This window comes from Phytophthora parasitica (assembly GCF_000247585.1).
Source record: "Phytophthora parasitica INRA-310 unplaced genomic scaffold supercont2.27, whole genome shotgun sequence".
In the NCBI taxonomy this organism is placed as follows: Eukaryota; Oomycota; class Peronosporomycetes; order Peronosporales; family Peronosporaceae; genus Phytophthora; species Phytophthora nicotianae.
Genome location: NW_008649013.1, coordinates 433,889 through 453,838, shown reverse-complemented (window position 1 = coordinate 453,838; position 19,950 = coordinate 433,889). Strand labels below are relative to the sequence as shown.

Below are 19,950 nucleotides of genomic sequence, written 5' to 3'. Positions count from 1 at the left end.
GGACTCGTATTTCCTTGGTTGTATTTATCATTTGTTAGCCTAGGGCTACTCAAAGGCTTAATGAGCTACACGCTAAAAATAAACTTTGAGAACACTAAAGTAGTACTAGTAAAACAAAAGCACAGCCGCCAACAGCCTATATTAAGTACTTAGACTTCATCTGCTTGGCTTCATCAACGTATGTTTCGCAGTGGTAATGCTGCCGACTTGCAATGTAGGCCTACGACAATAGACTCGATCTTTTAAGTAAGCGTTGTGGTTATTTTTGTTCGGAGTCTAGGCCTGTATAAAACTAGGTTTGAGATTAGTGGGAAGAAAATAGGACTCTCTCTGAGATCAACTGATATTGGTACACCTATTACGACTTCTGGAACGAATGAAGTTTTGTTGATCTATTAATTCCTCGGAGTTACTACCCAGCATAGTAAAAATTAGACAAAACTAAAAATAAGAACAAGAGTAACAAGGGATCTCAAAGTACAGTAAGTTTTAAACTTTCAAGGCTTCTCATTACGATGATAAATCCGCAGAAGCATGTGATATAGCGAAGCATTCCTAGAGCTCCGTACGCTGTCGCACAAGCGGAACATACGACACTCCCATGAGCTCACGCCTCGTGAACGTCTCCTTATCCGTACGTTGAATCTCCATCAGCACTTGATTCGCACCTTGCTCACCCACAGGTACCACCAGTCTCCCTCCCTCCGCCAGCTGCTCCATCAGTGCTCGTGGAGGCTCAACCGCAGCAGCCCCAACATGAATAAAGTGAAACGGGGCTTCATTCGGCAGCCCTGTCCATCCATCGGCACCTGCAAGTACCAAACATTAACTCCTTTATCTCCTCCCAAAATTCAGTTAACCCCAACGTACGCTCAACCGAGACTACGCCTCGGCGCACCAGGTCCCCGTCAGCTCGTTCAATGTTCCTTTTTGCCAGTTGTGCCAGTTGTGGGATGCGCTCAATCCCGAAAACTCTGCCTCCTTCTTGATCCACGAGGTGGCCTAGACAAGCTGTCAGATATCCCGATCCAGCGCCGACGTCCAGCACACGAGGATGCTCGATGCTGTGCAAGGCTACATCCGCCAACTCCAGTGCGTACGCGTGCATATGCGGCGCTGATATTGTCTGCTCGTATCCAAGTCTCTGAGGTGCGTCCTGATAGGCTTGTGCGGGTGATACTGAACGAGTTTCTGGGTCGCCACTCTCACTCGGTGAAGTCACGTACTGTGCACGATCTGTGGCTTTCATGGCGCGGATCACGCGCTGGGACTGCACGATCCCGGCGCGCGCCAAGTTGTCCACCAGTCCGTCATTGGATAGAGCGCTGCAGCGCCACGCCATGGCCAGCAGCAGCGTCAGAAGCGACGAGAAGGTCGTCCTCTTTACTGTTCTTCTCGTTATCAGATTTAACAGTCAACTTGAGCTGTAGGTATCTAGGTTGAGTATAGGTTAACCTACATTCGGGCTCAAGATGATTGGCTGATAGCATGGTAATGGACAAGAACTTTCGACGGGGTCTTGAGCAGTAGACACAGCCATGGGGAAGAACAAGCAGCTCAAGCGCCAGCAGCGTAATGCTTTATCGTCGTCATCTCCATCTTCTTCTGATGCTACCACCGAAAATTCGAGGTCAAACAAGAAGCAGAAGACCCAAAAATCGAACGAGACCGAAGTGGAGATTGATACTCTGAGCTTTGACGACGCGTTTTCGGCCGGTTTGGCCTTTGAGCAGCTGGAATCGTACGACGGCGCGTTGGCATCTTTCCAACAAGCAGTTAAATGCCAGCCGAGTCACTTGGGGGCGCTAACGCACCTTGCAGACGTGTATTCTGCTGCTGGACAACCAGACGAAGCTCTCAAGTGTTACACTAAAGCTAGCGAGCTGGAGGACGGAAAGACAGACGCGTCGGTTTGGTTCCGATTGGGTTTAGCTCATGCAGCATTGGATAAGCAACTTTGCGCGACAAATGCGTACACAAAGTCAATGAAAATCAATGCTGAGGCTCTGGAATCCACTGAGGACGAAGAGGACATCGTGGAGCTCAAAAAAGCGTACGGCGTCACACTGGCAGCACTTGCTGAAGCGTTCGGTGAGCTTGGAGATCTGGACTCTGCAGTCAAGGTGTTTGAAGATGGTGCTGTCAAGTTCCCGGACAATGCGAACATGCATTACAATCTGGCAAACATGCGCATGGCGAGAAGTGGAAGCACTGGAGATAACGCTTTCGATAAGCTGGTGGTTCAGAGCTTGGAGCAAGCGATTAAGCTCAGCCCAGATACACGCGACTTCGTTGAAGATCTGGCTGGATACTTGGAACAGCATGACCAACAACCGGATAGAGTGCGTGAACTGAAGGCGAAGACTGTAGAACTGCAGAAATCCAAAGATGAAGAACAAAAGGACGAGGAAAGCAGTGAAGAGGAGAGCGATGAAGAAGATGAATAAATGTTGGTTGCAGAATAGATTAAAAAGCAGTACGAAGCGACCCCATGTTCACCTTTTGTCAGGTATTCTCTCGTCATTATCCCAAGCTTCGTACTTGAGACGACGTAGCGTCCAGCCACGCTGAGCAGTAAGCACGTCCAGCACTGGCTTCTTGCGTTTGAATGCGCTTAACCAGTCTGCCGCCAGCGCGCTCACCGCATCTGCCGAGTTGTTTAGTTGTGTAACTCGAGCTTTGGCCTCACGTCGCAATTCCTTGAAACTCTTCGTTTTGTACAATTGCGTCCAGCGGTTGGCAATCAGCTTCAGTTCCAGGTCCTGCGTTAATACCCGTGCAAGTTTTAAGTCCATGTTAGACTCCAGCATCAAATCCTTAGCAGAGTTGTAATCTTCATCAGCGCCGTCAAAGAGCGAGAGTAAACTACGCAGATCCCCACGAAGCACGTGGGCCTCAATTGCCTCACGTGATTCTAGCGGTGCAAATTTGACAGCGATATCACATGCGCGTAGTGCGTGTTGTGTAGCTGTCACGTCGTGTTCAGACTTGACTACACGCCGAGAGAGTGACGAGCATAAGTACAAACCAGTCCGCACGTGCTCTGGGACCTGCTGCTGCGTAAATGGAGCTAATACATCGACGACATGTTCGCTGCTTGGCGTATCTACAAGTCTGTGGTCTTCGCCACTGCCAACGTTGTCGTCAGCAGTCCACGGTCGCCATGTTACCATTGAAAACGCCCATGATGAAGCCGAATACACCAGTGCTAGTTGCACCAGATTCACGATCACCAAGCCTGCTAGTAAGTATTTGTACGCTTGATATCTTGGCTTTTTCTTCTTCAACTTCCTCCTTGTCTCCGGGTGCGTTGGTGTGTCAATGCCACAGCCGAATCTCTTACGGAAGGCGGCATCGGCCTGTTTGTAGTGCTTCTCCCATTTGTATTTATCCTCGCTAGACTCCCACCACCTCGAGTCATCATCAGGATCCCCTTCCTCTTCACTCTCAGATGTCTCCTGCTTTTCTTCTTGGTGAGAATCAAGTAGCTCTTCAGCGCTGGAATGTTCTTCACTCGTTTCGTTCTCTTCATCCTCCGACGGTACGTACTCGCTTTCTTCTCCGTCCTCTGATTCCGTGAACGTCATGCAACGGAATGCAGTCCGAATTCTTCGCTTTGGTGGCGATGGGGGCTCTTTTAGAGCTTCGTCGGCCTGCTCTGTTTCATTTGACATCGATGTTCTTGACTCAAATTGCTGGTATTTATCTTTAATCAGCTGCTGTCGCTTAAGATCTAGCGACGTGGTCAACAGGGAGGGAGAGTTGCGACGCCAGGCGTCCCCTCTGATGGGTCGGTAGTGCAGCCTACTGCCGCTGGTAGAGCTGGTAGTGGCGGCTGGGATTGACAGCATGCGTCCGTTGTCGATACGTTTCTCCGATTGACTTGCTTCCACATACGACACGACTACCGTTTTTAACCAATCCAAGCAGGGGACAGTTCTATTTATGGCCAATAATAAGAAAGTAAAATGTTACCAGCGAGCCGACGGCTCATTTCACAATTTCTTCGAAAAGCGGAATTTGGTGCGAGTGGCGGTCGAGAGCGCAGCGATGACCCGTGGCAACCAGCGAGACGTGGATCGTGCGGTGAGTACAGCAAGACAGATGCGGATTTTAGCTGCATTTTGATGCATTGCATGCTTGCTGGGACCGCGAACTGATGAAGTTTTGGTCGGTTTCGATTTTTGCGATGCTGCGTACAGCGTGCCCAAGCGCGTCAGGCCAAGCACGCCAAGAATGCAAGCCAGGGAAACCCGCTTGCCAAGCGCGAGGCTGATGCCAAGGCGCTACAGGAGAAGATCGCGCGTAAGGCCGCCATGAAGGCTGAGGGCGGTGACGCTAACGCCAACAACGGCAAGGGAGGCAAGAACGGCAAACAGCAGAAGAAGAAATAGAGATTCGTCCTATTTGGGTAGAATCCGTGGGCCGTGACGGTCGTATTAGACGAATTTTCTGCTGGCTTTAGATCGCGGAATGGCTGGCACACGTGCTGTACCGTTGGTCTGTGACCAGTGCAAGACGATGATAAAGTTTATAGGCAGCAGAGCATGGAGAATGAAGCATATTTTTACTCCAACATGGCTCGAAAGTCCGCAAGATTGATGCGGCCGTCCTGGTCGGCATCTGCGCACGAGATGAGTATGTCCAGGTCTTCGTCTGTGAGTGCACCGTAGCCTAGTCGCTCGAACACATAGCGCAGCATTTCGCGCGAGATGAAGCCCGTTTCTTCCGGGTCGTAGGCCTTGAACGCTTCTGCTACAGGGTCGAAGTTCTTTACTTCGTTCGGTAGTAGCAGAGCGTGTAGATATTCTTCCGTGAGCTCGCTCTCTTCGCTGAGTAGTAGCCGTACGTCCTTGAGACTCATGTTGTCGTAGAAGATCCCCAGCCTTGAGCGTAGGTTATCTAGCGTCACGCGGCCTTTCTTCTCAACGTCCAGGAACTGGAATGCCATGTGAATCTGCTCCGGTGTCACTAATACCCCACCAAACTCCTGCGTAGCAGAACAATCATCGGATCAGAAACAAGCTTTTCAATGTTTAACATGACAGACGCACATTTTGAGGCACTTCCGAAGCCATCGTGGCCATGTGCGAGCCTCGTCGTGATGAACTCCCGGTCATGCTCGTCTTCCGAGCTGAAACCGGCGGCGATGATCCTGTCGGCATGTTGTGTTTGGCTAGTAGATTACAAAGAGCAACGCAAGACAGATAATGATGGAGAAATAGCAATACGGAATTATAACGACTCTATTTATACAGCAACTATAATACATGTACTCATTTCATTCAGTTTGAAAAATATCTTAAATCACATTTTGATCACTGCAAGGACATCAACCGACTTTGTTTGTATTTTGACCAATGAACATGAGGAATTGCGTTACCGGCTCATTCGACCAAATTCTACCTAACAATGGACCCTGCAGCTTATGATGAGGACGCGTACCGCGCCGAGCTGCTGCACAAAATGCGTGAAAGCGAGACGATCGTGTACCAAGCAGTCTTTGCGCCGGAGGAGGTCGCAGGTGGGCAGACTGTGCTGGTTGCTGCTACGAGCTCGGGGCTGCTTCACATCTACCAACTCGATCAAGTCATGAAACCAGCATATTGGGACCAAGTAGGTCGTGGCGAGTACGTTCGTTGCAAATACCTCATCAAGAAGATTATTTGAGTGCAGTCTGTACTCATTTCCCTTTTTTGGCTTCAGGGCGACAGCATTCCCAGGGCCAAATCTATCGTTCCAAGCGCATCCGACCCAGATTTACTCGCTTCGTTTTGCTGGTGACGAGACGAACCCGCTGTTAATAAGGTGAATGTCTATCATTTGAGTGCAGCTCATGTCAATTTCTCAAAGATATTTTTGTGCGATGATAGTGGAGGAGATCAGGACTTTCGAGTGTGGAAGTGGAAGGATGTTCTTGCAGCTGTGGAAGATCCCGCAACAGCCAAGAAGCTGAAACCTGTTCATATCGACCACTTAAAGCGCAGGACGTTGGGCTTCAGAGGAGCTCTTCTGCCAGCTTCCGAGGTCAATGATATCGCTGTGAGCAAGACTAATGGGCACTTGTTCCTGGCCGGAGGGGACAGCATGGCACACGAGTGGGATGTGACCACGCAGCAGTTCACTCGTCAGTTTGAGGGTCACGAGGATTATCTGCATGCGGTGCGTCATCTACAGCACTCACAGGAACTCATAACAGGCTCCGAGGACGGCACATTGGGCATTTGGGATGTGCGTCAACACAAAAAGGTGGAATTTCTACGTCCTCAACCAGCCACCCAGTCGAACTCTTCGTCCGTGTCTCTGTGGGTTGGTGCTGTAGCACATGATGAATCCGAGATGTGGCTGGCTTGTGGAGGTGGCAGTAAACGGCCTTCCAGAGGCCGATCTCAAGCTGAAACAACCGGTGGCTTTCTCGGTATGTGGCATCTTCCCTCACGTGTACCTGTGCACTACACCAAGACAACGAGCGATGTCCACGACGTCGTATTCCACCACATGGAGCTGCTCAGTGTTGGCAATGACGCCGGTCTGAAGAAGTGGAACCGCAGCTCTGGGCAACTCCTTGCTGCAGCTCGATCGACCTTACGGTCCTGTCATTTCTGTGTTGTCGATAACGCTACGGACGTGATTGCTGTGGGCGGTTTGGCTCCTTCTATCGACATCTACACGATGCCCGGTGTCGTTAGCTTTTCTCTGGTAGTCGACGATGAGTCTAGTCAATAAATTGAGACTGAAGACACTGTGTATCTAAGCTCAATTTTGCTCTATTTCACGGCATTTTTGGTCACAAGTCGTATTTTTTGATGACACGCTTCATCAATTCGTTGGAAGTGAACATGATGGCAATAGATGGCACCACTTTGATGAAGTTCGGGGCCAGACCTTTGTACAGGCCACGAACTCCCTCCTCTCGGACGATCGTGCGGAGACCGCCAAGTGTACTCGTGTACTCGGTCGCACCTCCACGCATAGCGCTCAACTGGAAGCGACGACGGAGGATGTCCATCGGGTAGGCCGCTGTCTGGCCACACGCACCTGCAAGTGCTCCACAAGCCAGGAGATACATGGTATCAGGCTCTCCGTTCTCGTTTCGTGGCACTGTAGTACGAAGCGTCTCAAACACAGTGAAATTCAGGCCAACGTAGGGCGCAATACCCCAAATTGTGGGTAGTACACCTCGATAGACGCCACGCAAACCCTCGGTTCGTACCACAGTGGATAGCACATTGAAAATACCGGTATGAGCGGTGTTGGCCAGTCCTCCCTGCACTGTCAGACGCGCACGAGCCGCGTCCAATGGGTACGTGATACAAACCGACACAACACCAGCGATAGCACCGCCAAAGAGCTTCTGTAGCGGACTAAGCGTCTCAGCACCTTCGGAGATGAGGAGTGGTTTGAGCTTTTCAAAAGCAGCGAACTGGATGGCTACATACGGGAACACGCGTACACAGTTGGCGCCATTTCCCTTGAAGTAGCCTCGCAAGCCTTCCTCTGCGTGGATCTGACGTAGAGACTGCCCGACACTGCGGTACTTGATTTGGACAGCGGCTTCTCCTCCATCCTTCTTAATGTAGTCCTGCACCTGGAACAGGATTTTCAGACGCTCTAACGGAGCCACAGAAGTGCGAGATGCGCAACCAGCAACTACAGAGCAACGAAATGTGTTTAGAAACCTTTGATGTAGCGTAAGAAGGCCTACTTGTCGACGTACTGCCGCCGCAGACGAGGTTCTGCGCATCCTTCTTGTCCATTGCGTGCTGCCACGGGGCGATTGGCGAGTGATGGTGATGAGAACGAAGCTCGCAACGGGTAGACGAGATCGCCATATCGCATCGAGTCTGGGAGGTCTAAACTATCCGTCTTACAATCTCCATGTCTTCACACGTCGCAGGTTTGGCAGAGTGATAATCATATTGAGTTTGGAGTTTCAAGTGAACATAAGTATGCGAACTTCAGCTTGTGTTTTTCGGTAGAGTAGCCCATCGGAGCAACAACGTTAACATGGTGAAGTCCATCCATTCAATCATATGCAGCCTCCTTCCCTCATACTAGTACTTACGTGATCTAGATCTTGCTCTTCAACTGCGAGATGAGGAGACCAGCAGCAAACGCGATGACCACTGTGCCAATAGAGTACACTTGGCACTTGGGAGGCACGGGGCAGCCGTGGTAGACCGACGCATAGCCGCATGTTGGATGCACTGGGATGATCGATTGCAGTTTCTTCTTGAGCTCCTTGACTGCCTTTCCAGGCTGCGCCACCTTGTGGCCGCACTCGATGAAGGCGCCCTCAATGGCGTCCACAGTCTTCAGGATGTGGTCCAGACGACGTGTGCTGGGCCCCATGTGGCCAATACGGAAGTATTCCGTCTTGATGGCCTTGTGGAGACCGCCAGCAAGCGACACACCACGCTTCACGACCTTCGGAAGGAAGTCAGCAGCCCCCACACCAGCCGGATAACGCACACACGTCAACGTGTTGGCGCCACAGTCATCTGCAGTCACCAATGAGCAGCCCAGTGTCTTCATCGCTTCTTTAACAGCATCTCCGATGAGTTTGTGCTCCTTGAATCGCTGCTCCATGCCTCCATTCTCGAGCAGAATGTCCAGCGCCTCGTTAAGTGCGAATAAGTGGTTCACCGACGGAGTAGCGAAGTAACTGGGCTGACGAGCCTCGTAGTTCTTCATAATCGGCAGCCAGTTACGCCAGTCCACGTAATATTTGACCGTCGACGTGTTCTTCTCAAAGAGCTGTAGTGCACGTGGACGGATGACCATCAGGCTTAGTCCAGCAGGAACACCGAAGCACTTCTGAGAGCCCGTGAGCACCACATCCAGGTCCCACTGCTTCATGCGAGTCTCCTCGCCACCGGTGGCACACACACCGTCCACGACAATGACAGCTTCGGGCTGGATACGGCGAATAGTAGCCGCAAACTCCTTCAAATGAGCACGGACACCCGTAGATGTATCCACGTGCGTGATCGTCACCAGTTTGAAACTTTTGCCGCTTTTGAGAGCGTTCTCCAGCTCTGCAACTGAAGGCTGCGAGCCAATCTGCACTCAATTAAAACAGTTAGCACGTGTATCAATAGAGATACCGCTTGATCTCTTTACCTTGCCAAGGATGTGCGTCGTCTTGGCTCCGTAGCGCTCGAGACAATCCGCCAGGTTGTCACCGAAGTATCCTGTTACATACCGGTTAGATATCGATATTTATATCACTCTAATGCAGCAGCAGCAGTACCGTTGTTGATGATGAGCACGTCGTCGCCCTTGTTGACGAGGTTGGCGCCCACCATGTCCCATCCGAGCGTACCGGAGCCTGCCACGATGAGCGGCTGGCCATCCGGAGCCAGGAACACCTTGCGCATCTTCTCGAGACACTGGCCGAAGACGTCGATCACCGTCTTGTCCACGTGCGAGATGCCCTCCATGGCGAACTGCTTCAGCACACGAGGCTCGAACTCGATGGGGCCAGGGTTCATGCACAGCACCTTCTTGGTCATGCTGGTGTCGATGCACTAAGCGGGTTATTGAGAGAGCTATAGAAGGAGGGGGTGAGGGTGAGGGGCCTACGTTTGTAGAGTAAATAGAGCGTCGCTTGCGTTCTACACCGTCGATCTGCGAGTGATGGATCGTTTGCATGTTGGAGCAGAAGCTTCTCTCTTTGTGACCGTACGGAATATAGTTTTCGCAGTTTATATTATTTCACAGGTTAATTATTCGTTTTTGTCTAGATACACCGATCATTTCGTAAGGGGTATAACAGTTCAGATATGGAGTTTTTTTTTTTTTGACGTGCACCGACGGAACACGATTCAGAATTGAATTGCGTCGAAAAGATACGCAAAGTTGAAGTGAGCTCATGTACGTAAGCAGATCGTTTACTATTTTTCGTCGCTACTTTTGGCGGGTGTCGGTGCAACTTAGCGCTCAAGTAAGACAGTGGACGCCTAGCTCGGTAAGTTGTCCTAGTTCGTACCTGTATGAAAATGACACTCAAGGGCAGCCTACCTGTTTGTTTTGCGAGGTTCGTCGGTGTCTATCGATGTTTTGGCGAAGCTTTTTTCGTGATTAATCGTCATGAGCGAATCAGGGTGCGGTGGTGACAGAAATGCATTGAGTTGGCTGCGTGTAGCAGTATTGAAGCTGAGAATGTGCACAAGGAGCCGCCACTCATTTATATGCGTTGAAAGCGTAACTCAGGAACTACAGCGTTGAGATTTTGGTAGCCGAAAGCTGCACAAGCCAAATAAACACGACTTATATTGTATTACCGTTTGGAGACATAGAGGCATGAAAATGCAACTCGCACAGCAACAATGTCTTGCCTCTAAAGAATGTAAAGCGCTTCCCTAAAAAGAATCTGTTTCGCTAGTCGCTCGAATACTATTTTTCGTACTTAACCGCATTTATCCTAATTTCTCCATTCTGAACACGTCACTTCGCCAAAACTCCTTGCCAAGAATGAATGTTCTTCGTCTGGCCTTCTGGCGGAAGCCTCTGCATCTAGAGACGTCCTCTCACTCCGTGCAGGAATCCGAAAATGCACCGGAGATGGAGCGTACGCTCGGGCTCTTCGACCTCATCATGATCGGCATCGGAGGCACCGTCGGCTCCGGCGTCTTCGCCACTGCGGGGCTCATCGCCAGCAGTTACGCGGGTCCAGCCGCCACTTTATCCTGGTTATTAGCCGGTATCGGCTGCCTATTGAGCGGCTTGAGCTTCATGGAGCTCGCGTGTCTGATCCCCAGCGCTGGCAGCACCTACGCGTACGCTTACCACGCTCTAGGAGAGCTCCCAGCACTTGTCGCTGGATTCTTATTAACACTCGAGTACGGCGTCTCCAGTGCCGGTGGAGCTCGCAGTTGGAGCGACAAATTAACTCAGTGGATGGACTCCCAATTAGGAGTGCAAGGTCCCGACTGGATGAAGCCCAAAGACTCCGTTGTCGACCTGTATGCGGGGTTGTTAATGGCCGGTAGCACTGCTATCGTCCTTTGTGGCATGCAGGCCGGGAAACTGGTGGTCAATGTGGTGACTATGACGAAGATCACGGTCGTCACGTTCATTATCGTATTTGGATTGGCGAATTTTGATCTCGACAAAATTTCTCCTTTTGTACCTGATCAAAGTGTCGTCGAAGTGAACGGCAAAGAAACTGTAGCGTTCGGGTGGCCTGGAGTGCTACTAGGAGCGAGTGCGAGTTTCTATGGCTACATTGGATACGACGAGGTGTGTTGTCTTGCTGGAGAGGCTAAAGATCCCGCGAGGAACATCCCTCGAGCCGTTGTAGGTACGATCATTGGAGCAGCGACGTTGAGTATCTTAGCGACTTTTGCTCTTGTGGGGATGCAGAAGTACACGGAGATTGACGCAGAGGAGTCTTATGGCAATGCATTCACCAGTGTCGGGATGGATTGGGCAGCGTCTTTTGTAGCTACGGGGGAGGTTCTTACCATGCCGATCACGTCGTTTATTGGGTTTATGGCCCAACCACGCGTGCAGTACGCGATGGCGAAGGATGGATTGCTACCAGCTGCATTCGCTGAGGTGGATTCTAAAGGGAATCTCTTCCGTGGAACGCTACTATGCGGTATTGGCGTCACCTTACTCGCAATTTGTGTGCCTTTCCATGTGCTTTGGAACTTTATTTCACTCGGTATCCTGGTCGCGTTCAACCTTACAAACAGTTCACTACTGTTGGTTCGTGTTTCTAGCTCCAAGACAGAGGGAAGTGAAGCAGAAGGAGCATCGAAACAATCGCAGGGGGCTATGATTGCTGGGTATCTCGTGTCTTCTTTCATTGCTGCCTTCCACTGGCAAAAAGGTGTGGTCGCGAGTGTGCCGCTGTCCGCGACGGATTTGTCAATGTTCGACAGCTACATGAGCACGTTGGGACCGTTCGTTGCTGCTCTCTTCACAGTGATCGCCATTGCGCTCATGTTTGCTTTGAGTGACGCTGAAAAGAAGCAGATTGTCGCCTCGGCTACAGCAAAGGCGAAGAATAAAGCACAAAACGGCGCTGTTGAGATCATCCTGTCATCAAAGAAGCAGGAGGACTCTTGTAAAGCAGGCTGTCGCCATCGAAGCCGCTCCCAAGAAGACGATGAAAGTGGCATTAAAGAAGGTGATACGCTGGAAGCTAAAGAAGACTCTCGTCTTGAAAAGGGAAGTACGCTGTCCAATGGTGCTACGGTGGATAGCAGTGAGAGTGACGAAGACAAGATTGAATCGTCCATCAGCAGCCACGAAGACGAGACCGAAGACCAAGTGTCTACTTTCCGAGCACCATTTGTGCCGTTTGCCCCGTGCGTTGCGATCTTCTTCAACTGGTTCCTGTTCGCCCAAATGGACGGCTTGAGTGTGCTGCTTATCCTGGTGTGGCTGATGCTAGCTGTGGTCGTCTACTTCAGCTACAGTCGCTTTCACAGCCTCGCCTTCCAGCAGACGCAATACCGCCAGCTCGCACAGCACTAAAAGGTCGAAGGTAACACAAGAACAGACAAGCATCAAGTCAAGTGTATCCATAAGCGAAAATACCTCCGTCCTCTTAAGGTTGGGCAAGTTAAAGTCCACCTGTTGAGCTGCTGTTGCCGGGCCACATGAAGCGTGTTGCGTTCCTGGAGCGTACGGAAGCAGTCCTGTGTGAGGTCTTCGTAGTCGACCTCTCTGGACGTGGAGTCAATGTATTCCTTCAAGTGGAAAATATTCTGCTCGTGGTGACGCAGCTTCTGCTCCAGTGCATCCAAGTCTCTTGTTGAGCTAATGGCATAATTTATTGTACGTTCAAACCTACACAGCTAGAAAAAACTCAAAGGCCTCTACCTTTCATCAAGTTTCTTGCTGTTTAAACATTTCGACAACTTTATTAAAGTTGTCGAATCACTGAAAGATCCTTTTCGAAAGGTCTTCCTCAAATAGTTTCAATTCTAACGGAGAGTTTTATTATATATAACGGTTAATCGACGAGATGTCGAGCTTGTCGACAAGTGTTCACCTTCTGTGCTTGAGCTGTCCTTGCTTCACCTTGATACAAACAAAAGGGTGTACATACTTGGCATCGTACGAGTCCACGCAGGTTAGACGCAAGCCAGCTTGGTATCACAACTGCTGAGGCAAATGGAGAAGGCTTGGAACGGAGACAGCGGCCACTGGAAATCCATCGTGAACATATCGTCAGCCACACGACCGAACTGCAGGATATTACCCATGGACGGGTCTTCACTGCTGATCAACTGGAAGTTCTTGACAGACGCCATAGACACACGACCGCCAAAGTCCAGGCAGTAGGCGCCCAGATCCTCACGGAAGACAGGCTCGCGGTTCGAGAAGCGCATCAGATCCTTCATGTCGCCCGTGGAGAGACGAGTAACGAGTCGGTCCTGGCGACTCATTGGTCGTACAATTTTAGAGGATCCGCCTTCCTCGTCGACATCAGGGATCACCACGCGCATCTTCCGCGGCCCCACACTGGTCCTGTTCGGCTCGTACGTGACGCATCCGAGTTCTTCCCGAATCTGCAGCACATTCTGTACGACCACGTCATCTGAACTCACAGCATCTTGTATCTTTGCCAGTTTCTGGGGGTCTCGTCCGTTGTCGTACAATGTAAAACACGTGCCCAGGAAGTTGGAACCCATGCGTCCAATCCGCTTTGCGTCCGTACATTCTTTGTCCGTACAAATTGTGTAGTTGGCGGTCATGTTCGAACGCACCTGGCGTCTAGCAGCCAACAAGAATTTATCTTCTTCTTGAGTGCCAATCTGGCCCTGCAGGTACAGCTCATAGCCGTACTGCTTGAACATACCGCGATACACTTGCTTAACGTAGCAACGGATGATGCCAGCGTCCAGAGGCACGGGCTGCAGAGCCATCTTAGTCATATCTTGTAGCTCCAGTTTCTGCATTGGCTGTAGCACCAGCGGGTCGCACGCACCGCGACACAACGGGCAGCTACCGGACTGCCCCAGCCAGGCCATAATGCAGCGATAATGCACGAATGCACCGGTACATTGACCGGTACAGGGCAGAGGATACGCCTTACGTCTTGCTGAGAACTCGTCCATGCAGATTAGACAGCCTTCACTGTCGTCAGGGGCCTCAGCGCTCTTGTCTTCCAGCTCCTTAGTAGACGGGAGTTTCTCCGAGTGTACTTTGATCTGGCCTCGTCCAGAGGAGGCAAACCCCTCGTCCGATATTCTGTCATGTGGACGCAGTGTGTCGACCTCTCCGTCTCCCTCTTCTTCCTCTGCTTTGCCTTCTTCTTCGCCTAATTCCACACGGATACTGGCTGCATCCAGGGTCTGTTTCTGCTCGCTCAGAGCGCGTCTACGCGGCGAGAACGTGGCTAATGCCACAGGCGGCGCGTCAGCGAAGGCGTCTGGAGAGTGATGAACCGCTCGGGGCGACATGTGACGCGCTGAGGCGCCTCTAGCTTCCCCCGCGTTGATGGATCGCATGGCAACGCTGTGTGCGACGTTTCTCGGACTACGCGCGGCTGCAGAGAGCGGGGAAAGCACCGCTTCAGTCAGCGAGCGCTCGTAGTTGCGCAAGACGTCGCGTGCGTCCGCAGACTCGCGTCTAGATGGTGAAACGACGTCGGATGCGGCAGTCTCGGGGGGCGAAGCGGACATACTCTCAGTCCGGTCTTTACGTCGGCTGTAGCTTGCTTTTCTGCTGGCTGAAGCTCCTAACAGACGCTGCGCTTGACGGCGGATACGATGAAAATGCTCGCGGGGCCGGGGACTGCCTGTAGCTGCTGGTAGATCGCTCTGTGGGGACGGCGACGACTGGGGCTTCTCTTCCGCAGTCTTCTCGTTTTCTGTATGGGACTCTGACAAGAAGGCGAAGCCTGACTTGTTTGAATACAGAGACTAAGTCAAGTTTTGGGGATGGGTGACGGACTTGTGATTGGCTGAAAAAGCGCGATTGGGCATAAAAGTGCGAACCGCAGTTGGACAACTTTCACACTTCAAGTGTATCTTTCGCCCTCGGACGCATACCACATCTAAACTTCCACGTATAATCCTTGCAAATCGAGTTGCAATTCGAGACTAAGGAGCATAATTGCATATGAGGAGCTTCAGCAACGCTGATTCAGCAAGCTGGAGATCGAAGACCAGTTCTTAGCAGTGGCGCGTTATAACGATCAGCCAAACGTACGTCTCGTTTGAGATCAGCAAATATGCAGATATCATGGCCGTATGGCGGTGGAGCACGATCGTTTGCTTGAGGAGAGTCTTAGGACGAGAAATATCTGGAATAAGTCAGTGACGCTGCATCGCTTTTTGTGAAGCGAACGTGTTTGATTCAGAGGTGTTGCACGTTAATAGATAAATCAGAAAACGAGCAAAAAATATAATTTTGCCAGTTTTTTTTTAGTAAGGAGCATGAAACTGAAACTAACAACTAAAATGAGCTGTTGCGTTCACTTTTATTATTAACTCCCAGGTCTGCGCTAACTGTAAACGGTAGGCTTGCATAGCAAATGTCCGTCAGGATATCCTTTGCCGGTGCGTCGGACTGACTGTGATGCCTTGGGATTGCACACATTAATTATTGGCAAGAATATGTTCTGCGTTACAGCTGTAACTAAATAATTTGTTGATAACTTACCCAACTATCGGATAACCTGAAAATTTGATTTTCTTATTTAGCACCAAGCAACCATACAGCAACTTGCTGACAACAAATAATCAGCAAAAGATAACTGAGCTCTTGCGTGCATTTTTTTTAGTAATATAAATTTGTTATGCTAGTGGTTGTTCTTCGCGTCTCTCCTCCACATTAGCCAGCCAGCTTATCCACGAGTGCCTGTGCAGCTGTCGCTTGAGTTCTCGACCATTGTGCCAGAGTTTGAGACGCCTCAGCTCGAGCACGAGCACTTTCGGCTTGAGCTCGCGCTGCCTCCACGAGAGCTTGAGCAGCCTCTGCTTGTGCTAGAACCACTTGCGCTTCAGCTTCCGCTGCCTCCGCTTGAGCTTTAGCCGTTTCGGCCATAGTTCGCGTTGCCTCCAGTGGAGTTGCAGATCCTAGAGGGTTCGTCGCCATCGTTTTCAAGCTAATCGTTGCGGTTGCTGTCAAATTCAAAAGTGACCTTGACGCTGCTGCTTCATCATTTCTTAACGCCTCGTCGCTCTTAATAATGGGCGCGATAGGATGTGACACTCGTTATAATGGGAGCCAACGATTTCCAAATAAATCAAATAGTTGCCAGAAAACTGACTTGTCCTACTATTTTTTTTTATTTTTTTAGACTTTTTATTCTTAACTCCTACTTTAGTATTGTTGTGATAAACGCTGAATGAGCACTTTGAAATGCCCAATCGACCTCGGAAGGAATCCATACAAGATGTGGCAGCCAGGAAAGACCCACCTACTGGGCGTGCAGGTGCTAGAGGGTCTATTGTTGCACCCAAGTTCACTTCGATGCAGCTTGCAGAACTTTTGAGACCTTTCTGGCTGGAACTCTTACAAGACAATGTCAAGAACGTCAAGAAATTTCTTCGCGACAACCGCTCAAGAATTGATTTTAGCACTGCACGATACACTGCTTGTGCCGATGGCACGGGGCTGCATCTGTGTGCACAACACGGATTTATGGGCTGTGCAAAACTTCTACTTGAGTTCGGGGTGAAGATCGATCTTCCGAATAAAGTGGGGTCTACGGCTCTACACGTGGCCTGTAAGTTCAACCAGGAGGAAATGGTGCTGTTCCTGTTACAAGCAGGTGCCCGGCTTGATGTACCTGACCTTGTACGTGCACAAAGTTAACAACACATTGAGTAGGTTTTGATAATTGACACTTTCACTATATTTTAGCGCAACAACGTTGCATTTGATGTTGCGCCGTACACGCTGCTCGACAAGTGTCTGTTGTCACCTCAGCGAACGATACTAGAAGCCGAGCAGCAAGAAGAGGCTCGACTGCTCGAAAAACACCAAGCTGCTTTGGATCACTTCGAGAAAGTCACACTTGCCAAAGCCCACGCATCAATGTTGCTTAGCGATTGCGAAAGCCATGCGTGGGAACAATGGCAAGCGCTCCAAGCAGCGAACAAAATCGATCGTGAGTGGAGTGAGCAGGTTCAGAGATCTCGGGATACGTTGGAGGTTAAACAAGCAACGTATACGGATCTTCAAGTCCAGCTTCAAAACGAGGAGGACCAAATCGTACAGACGTGGAAAAACGTATTCCGTGAGGCGAGAGACCGTCGGGAACGTGCTCGCGAAGAGATGGAGCAAATGCTCATGTTAACCGAGGAAACGCACCAGCGCTGGATGCGAGAGCAGCAAGAACTATGGGATCAATGTGGACTGATTGAAACAGCGCAAGAATTTCCCAACGACGCAGACGTACAGCAGTGGGTTCTGTGTACCATTTTTGCCATGATCGATGAAAGCGTTCCCGTAAGTTTTCACCAAGAAATGGATATCGACCGACAATTAGTGCGCGAGGAGATCATTTTAGTGATTCGGAATGTTTTATCACGCTTTCCGAAGATGCGAGATCTTCAAGTTAGCGCTCTTCAATGCTTAGTGCGACTTGTTGGCCACTGTATCGAACCTCCCATGACGGCCAGAGCCTTTGACTTTTTGACGTCTCTTATTAAAGCCAACGTCTTGGCACTCAGTCGAGACGTATTTATTCGCTTCCAGCAAGACTTGGAGATTGCTCACTTGGTGGTCGAGTTGCTCTACCATTTACTGCAGTTTCGAGGTGAGAATGGGGCAAATAACTTGCAATTTTGCCAGAACCGCGCCAGTCATCAACTCCCGCTGCAGGTTCTGCGTCTCCACGAAATCGTGTATCCATTACGAGGTGATGCAGATTCATCATCTGTTCTACCTGCACGGCATCACGTTTCATTTCTTCTATTCACACTCATCAAGTACAACGTCAGGAAAACTGTGGATGAGAAAGACGTTCTCCCTTTAGTTCGCCGCCTTATCTCAGCATTGAGTAAGAGCTCTTCAAACGGTGATTCTACGTCTGATGAAGCCATAGCGTCAGCACTCCGATACTTAGTGGGAAGCCTAGCGCTGATACAGAGCTCGTCTGTTCGAACCAGTACCATCAAGACAAGCCCTCGGTCGATTGTTCCACCTCCTTGGACAGTAGACGATTTGAGCCAAATATTCGATGCAATTCGGCCTTGGCTTTTAAAGCGTTCTATTGACAGCGAACCATTGACAAGTGCACATCGCAGTCTTGTCTTCTGGATGGTAAAGCTGCTTCGAAACCTTACGCAACCACAGGATGATGAAGTAGTGCAGCTTCGCTCGTGGCTTCGAACTCGTGGAACTTTCGATCTTCTTGCAAATACAATACTTGCTATTCGAAAGCAGAGACCGGTGGAAGATGATACTGCAGTGCACAACATCGTGGTGGTCTGGCTTGAACTTGTGGAAGATATCTGGCTATGCAGATACAACAGCGACGGCCAACTTGCGGCCACGGCTGCATTTATCTTGGACTCTCTTGTGCAGCTTCTAGAACTCGAAGCCCAGCTGGTTGAACAGCATGACCGCACCTCGTTCGTCAACGTCACTGCTGTATTCAAGGTTTTCGTTCTTGTGTTATCTAATGGTAGATCTTCCAATTCCTTCAGAGATCATCTTCACGAATAACTAACATTCTTCGTATCATTTGTAGGCAAAAACATGCACTATCTTGCTGATCACGAGTACAAGATCGACGTCGCAGTGCACGACATCCTGAAGAAGCTTCTCGACATTAACCAGAAATCTCAAAACAACGAATCTTTACACGAAGCGTGCACATCCGAGCTGCTTGTTCACATACTGCGGGTCTACCTTCGTTTCTTCGACTACGAGCGAGACCACGTTAAGTCTGAGATTAACCAGCACGAGCGATGCAGAGCCATCGGACTCTGCACCACATTACAAGCTTTCGAATCATCTACTACCACTCCATCGTGCTCGCTCAACGTTAACCAGAGCGACGATCAGGCCGTAAAGACACCACAACACTCAAAGCTCAAGTCGAAAATGAAGATCGCTCGAGCGTGGTCAGTGCAACAGACACAAGATCCTCAACGAGAAACTCTACGCTCTTTGGCTCGAGCTCTGCTTCGACACGCACCATGCAATTGCTAGTAATTCGTTAGGGCACTTTAACCGTCACACGTAAAGAGTCACTCTTCAATCGTTTAGATCTAAGCACAACTACCTCTTCATCCTCATGAGCCGTCCCGGAACGAGTTCTGGCCAACGCCCTGGCACGGGTCAACGCCCCGGCACCGGCGGTGGTGGCCTTGCACCCGTATCGGGTCGGCCTGGAACGGGTCAGGGTCTCAACCCCATTACGGGAGCTCGACCTGGAACGGGGCAGCGTGGAATGCTCACCTCTGCTTCGGGTGGTCGACCTCTTACTGGTAGACTTGGAACGGGGCAGCAAGTACCCGCGACACCAGGCCAAACCGCTGGATACGGCATCAGTCTCAATACGGAGGTGAACGTGTCCGATAGACCCGTGACTCAACAGGGTATGATGGGAATGCGTGTTGGCACTGCCGGACCTGGTCGACAGGTCCAAGACGCGTCGTTCTTTAAAGGAAAGCTACATAGTAAGACAGCAGAGATCACGAGTGAGATCGAGAAGCTACAGCGAGAAATTGAGCAGGACGCTAAGGATAAGGCGCAATGTGCTCAACTGGAGCGTAAATACGAGACTATGGCGCTCGAAGTGCGCGACTTGGAAGGCCAATTGGCCGACTATAACTTGGCAATGGACAAGATGCGCAGCGCCACGGACCCGGCCGAGATCCGCCAGGTGCAGGAGCAATTGCATCAACGCAATGCTAAAGAAGCGGAAGACGTGGATCGGGTCTTCTTGATGAATAAAGAACAGGAGAAGAGTGTGCGTACGATGGAGACTGAGATGACGGAGATCCACGGCAAACATCAGGACAAGAT

At 50.4% G+C, this 19,950-nt stretch overlaps 13 protein-coding genes across 15 annotated transcripts in view; 6 read left to right on the top strand and 7 right to left on the bottom strand.

Annotated features, from left to right (window-relative positions):
- Window positions 1-365: 365 nt before the first annotated feature.
- On the bottom strand, window positions 366-1,562 carry PPTG_11625 (protein-L-isoaspartate O-methyltransferase). Its single transcript, XM_008907741.1, has 2 exons — window positions 871-1,562; window positions 366-809 (listed from the first exon to the last, which is right to left on the bottom strand). The coding sequence occupies exons 1-2, from the start codon at window positions 1,340-1,342 to the stop codon at window positions 556-558; spliced, it is 726 nt and encodes a 241-aa protein (XP_008905989.1). The 5' UTR covers window positions 1,343-1,562; the 3' UTR covers window positions 366-555.
- On the top strand, window positions 1,364-2,513 carry PPTG_11624 (hypothetical protein). Its single transcript, XM_008907740.1, has one exon. The coding sequence runs from the start codon at window positions 1,539-1,541 to the stop codon at window positions 2,445-2,447; it is 909 nt and encodes a 302-aa protein (XP_008905988.1). The 5' UTR covers window positions 1,364-1,538; the 3' UTR covers window positions 2,448-2,513.
- On the bottom strand, window positions 2,182-3,930 carry PPTG_11623 (hypothetical protein). The gene has a single exon (XM_008907739.1). It carries the CDS (start codon window positions 3,849-3,851, stop codon window positions 2,496-2,498), a length of 1,356 nt encoding a protein of 451 aa, XP_008905987.1. The 5' UTR covers window positions 3,852-3,930; the 3' UTR covers window positions 2,182-2,495.
- Window positions 3,931-4,004: 74 nt separating this feature from the next.
- On the top strand, window positions 4,005-4,647 carry PPTG_11622 (hypothetical protein). Its single transcript, XM_008907738.1, has 2 exons — window positions 4,005-4,086; window positions 4,203-4,647. The coding sequence occupies exons 1-2, from the start codon at window positions 4,051-4,053 to the stop codon at window positions 4,392-4,394; spliced, it is 228 nt and encodes a 75-aa protein (XP_008905986.1). The 5' UTR covers window positions 4,005-4,050; the 3' UTR covers window positions 4,395-4,647.
- Window positions 4,523-5,243, bottom strand: PPTG_11621 (hypothetical protein). The gene is made up of 2 exons (XM_008907737.1): window positions 5,055-5,243; window positions 4,523-4,990 (listed from the first exon to the last, which is right to left on the bottom strand). Exons 1-2 carry the CDS (start codon window positions 5,163-5,165, stop codon window positions 4,568-4,570), a joined length of 534 nt encoding a protein of 177 aa, XP_008905985.1. The 5' UTR covers window positions 5,166-5,243; the 3' UTR covers window positions 4,523-4,567.
- Window positions 5,244-5,326: 83 nt separating this feature from the next.
- PPTG_11620 (hypothetical protein) lies at window positions 5,327-6,793 on the top strand. The gene is made up of 3 exons (XM_008907736.1): window positions 5,327-5,630; window positions 5,707-5,808; window positions 5,874-6,793. Exons 1-3 carry the CDS (start codon window positions 5,413-5,415, stop codon window positions 6,724-6,726), a joined length of 1,173 nt encoding a protein of 390 aa, XP_008905984.1. The 5' UTR covers window positions 5,327-5,412; the 3' UTR covers window positions 6,727-6,793.
- Window positions 6,716-7,895, bottom strand: PPTG_11619 (hypothetical protein). Its single transcript, XM_008907735.1, has 2 exons — window positions 7,718-7,895; window positions 6,716-7,650 (listed from the first exon to the last, which is right to left on the bottom strand). Exons 1-2 carry the CDS (start codon window positions 7,830-7,832, stop codon window positions 6,788-6,790), a joined length of 978 nt encoding a protein of 325 aa, XP_008905983.1. The 5' UTR covers window positions 7,833-7,895; the 3' UTR covers window positions 6,716-6,787.
- A 4-nt stretch (window positions 7,896-7,899) lies between these two features.
- Window positions 7,900-9,669, bottom strand: PPTG_11618 (hypothetical protein). Of its 3 annotated transcripts, none has more exons than XM_008907734.1 (4): window positions 9,586-9,669; window positions 9,254-9,516; window positions 9,124-9,194; window positions 7,900-9,063 (listed from the first exon to the last, which is right to left on the bottom strand). In XM_008907734.1, the coding sequence occupies exons 2-4, from the start codon at window positions 9,513-9,515 to the stop codon at window positions 8,071-8,073; spliced, it is 1,326 nt and encodes a 441-aa protein (XP_008905982.1). In that variant the 5' UTR covers window position 9,516; window positions 9,586-9,669; the 3' UTR covers window positions 7,900-8,070. The 3 variants fall into 3 exon arrangements, with proteins under 3 accessions (XP_008905982.1, XP_008905981.1, XP_008905980.1); XM_008907732.1 differs by having other exon boundaries at window positions 7,952-9,063; window positions 9,254-9,530; XM_008907733.1 differs by having other exon boundaries at window positions 9,254-9,669.
- Window positions 9,670-10,455: 786 nt separating this feature from the next.
- PPTG_11617 (hypothetical protein) lies at window positions 10,456-12,867 on the top strand. The gene has a single exon (XM_008907731.1). It carries the CDS (start codon window positions 10,477-10,479, stop codon window positions 12,487-12,489), a length of 2,013 nt encoding a protein of 670 aa, XP_008905979.1. The 5' UTR covers window positions 10,456-10,476; the 3' UTR covers window positions 12,490-12,867.
- Window positions 12,868-12,918: 51 nt separating this feature from the next.
- On the bottom strand, window positions 12,919-14,882 carry PPTG_11616 (hypothetical protein). Its single transcript, XM_008907730.1, has one exon. It carries the CDS (start codon window positions 14,643-14,645, stop codon window positions 13,092-13,094), a length of 1,554 nt encoding a protein of 517 aa, XP_008905978.1. The 5' UTR covers window positions 14,646-14,882; the 3' UTR covers window positions 12,919-13,091.
- A 757-nt stretch (window positions 14,883-15,639) lies between these two features.
- Window positions 15,640-16,151, bottom strand: PPTG_11615 (hypothetical protein). Its single transcript, XM_008907729.1, has one exon. The coding sequence runs from the start codon at window positions 16,060-16,062 to the stop codon at window positions 15,799-15,801; it is 264 nt and encodes an 87-aa protein (XP_008905977.1). The 5' UTR covers window positions 16,063-16,151; the 3' UTR covers window positions 15,640-15,798.
- Window positions 16,152-16,329: 178 nt separating this feature from the next.
- PPTG_11614 (hypothetical protein) lies at window positions 16,330-19,131 on the top strand (the record flags this gene model as incomplete). The annotated part of the gene is made up of 3 exons (XM_008907728.1): window positions 16,330-16,767; window positions 16,834-18,601; window positions 18,668-19,131. 3 exons carry the CDS (start codon window positions 16,330-16,332, stop codon window positions 19,129-19,131), a joined length of 2,670 nt encoding a protein of 889 aa, XP_008905976.1.
- An 85-nt stretch (window positions 19,132-19,216) lies between these two features.
- Window positions 19,217-19,950, top strand: part of PPTG_11613 (hypothetical protein) — a gene marked incomplete at its 5' end in the record, with an annotated part of 6,397 nt that continues 5,663 nt past the window's right edge. The window contains one exon of the mRNA XM_008907727.1: window positions 19,217-19,894. Within this exon, the coding sequence (XP_008905975.1) occupies window positions 19,217-19,894 (678 nt within the window). The remainder of the gene's footprint in view (window positions 19,895-19,950) is intronic.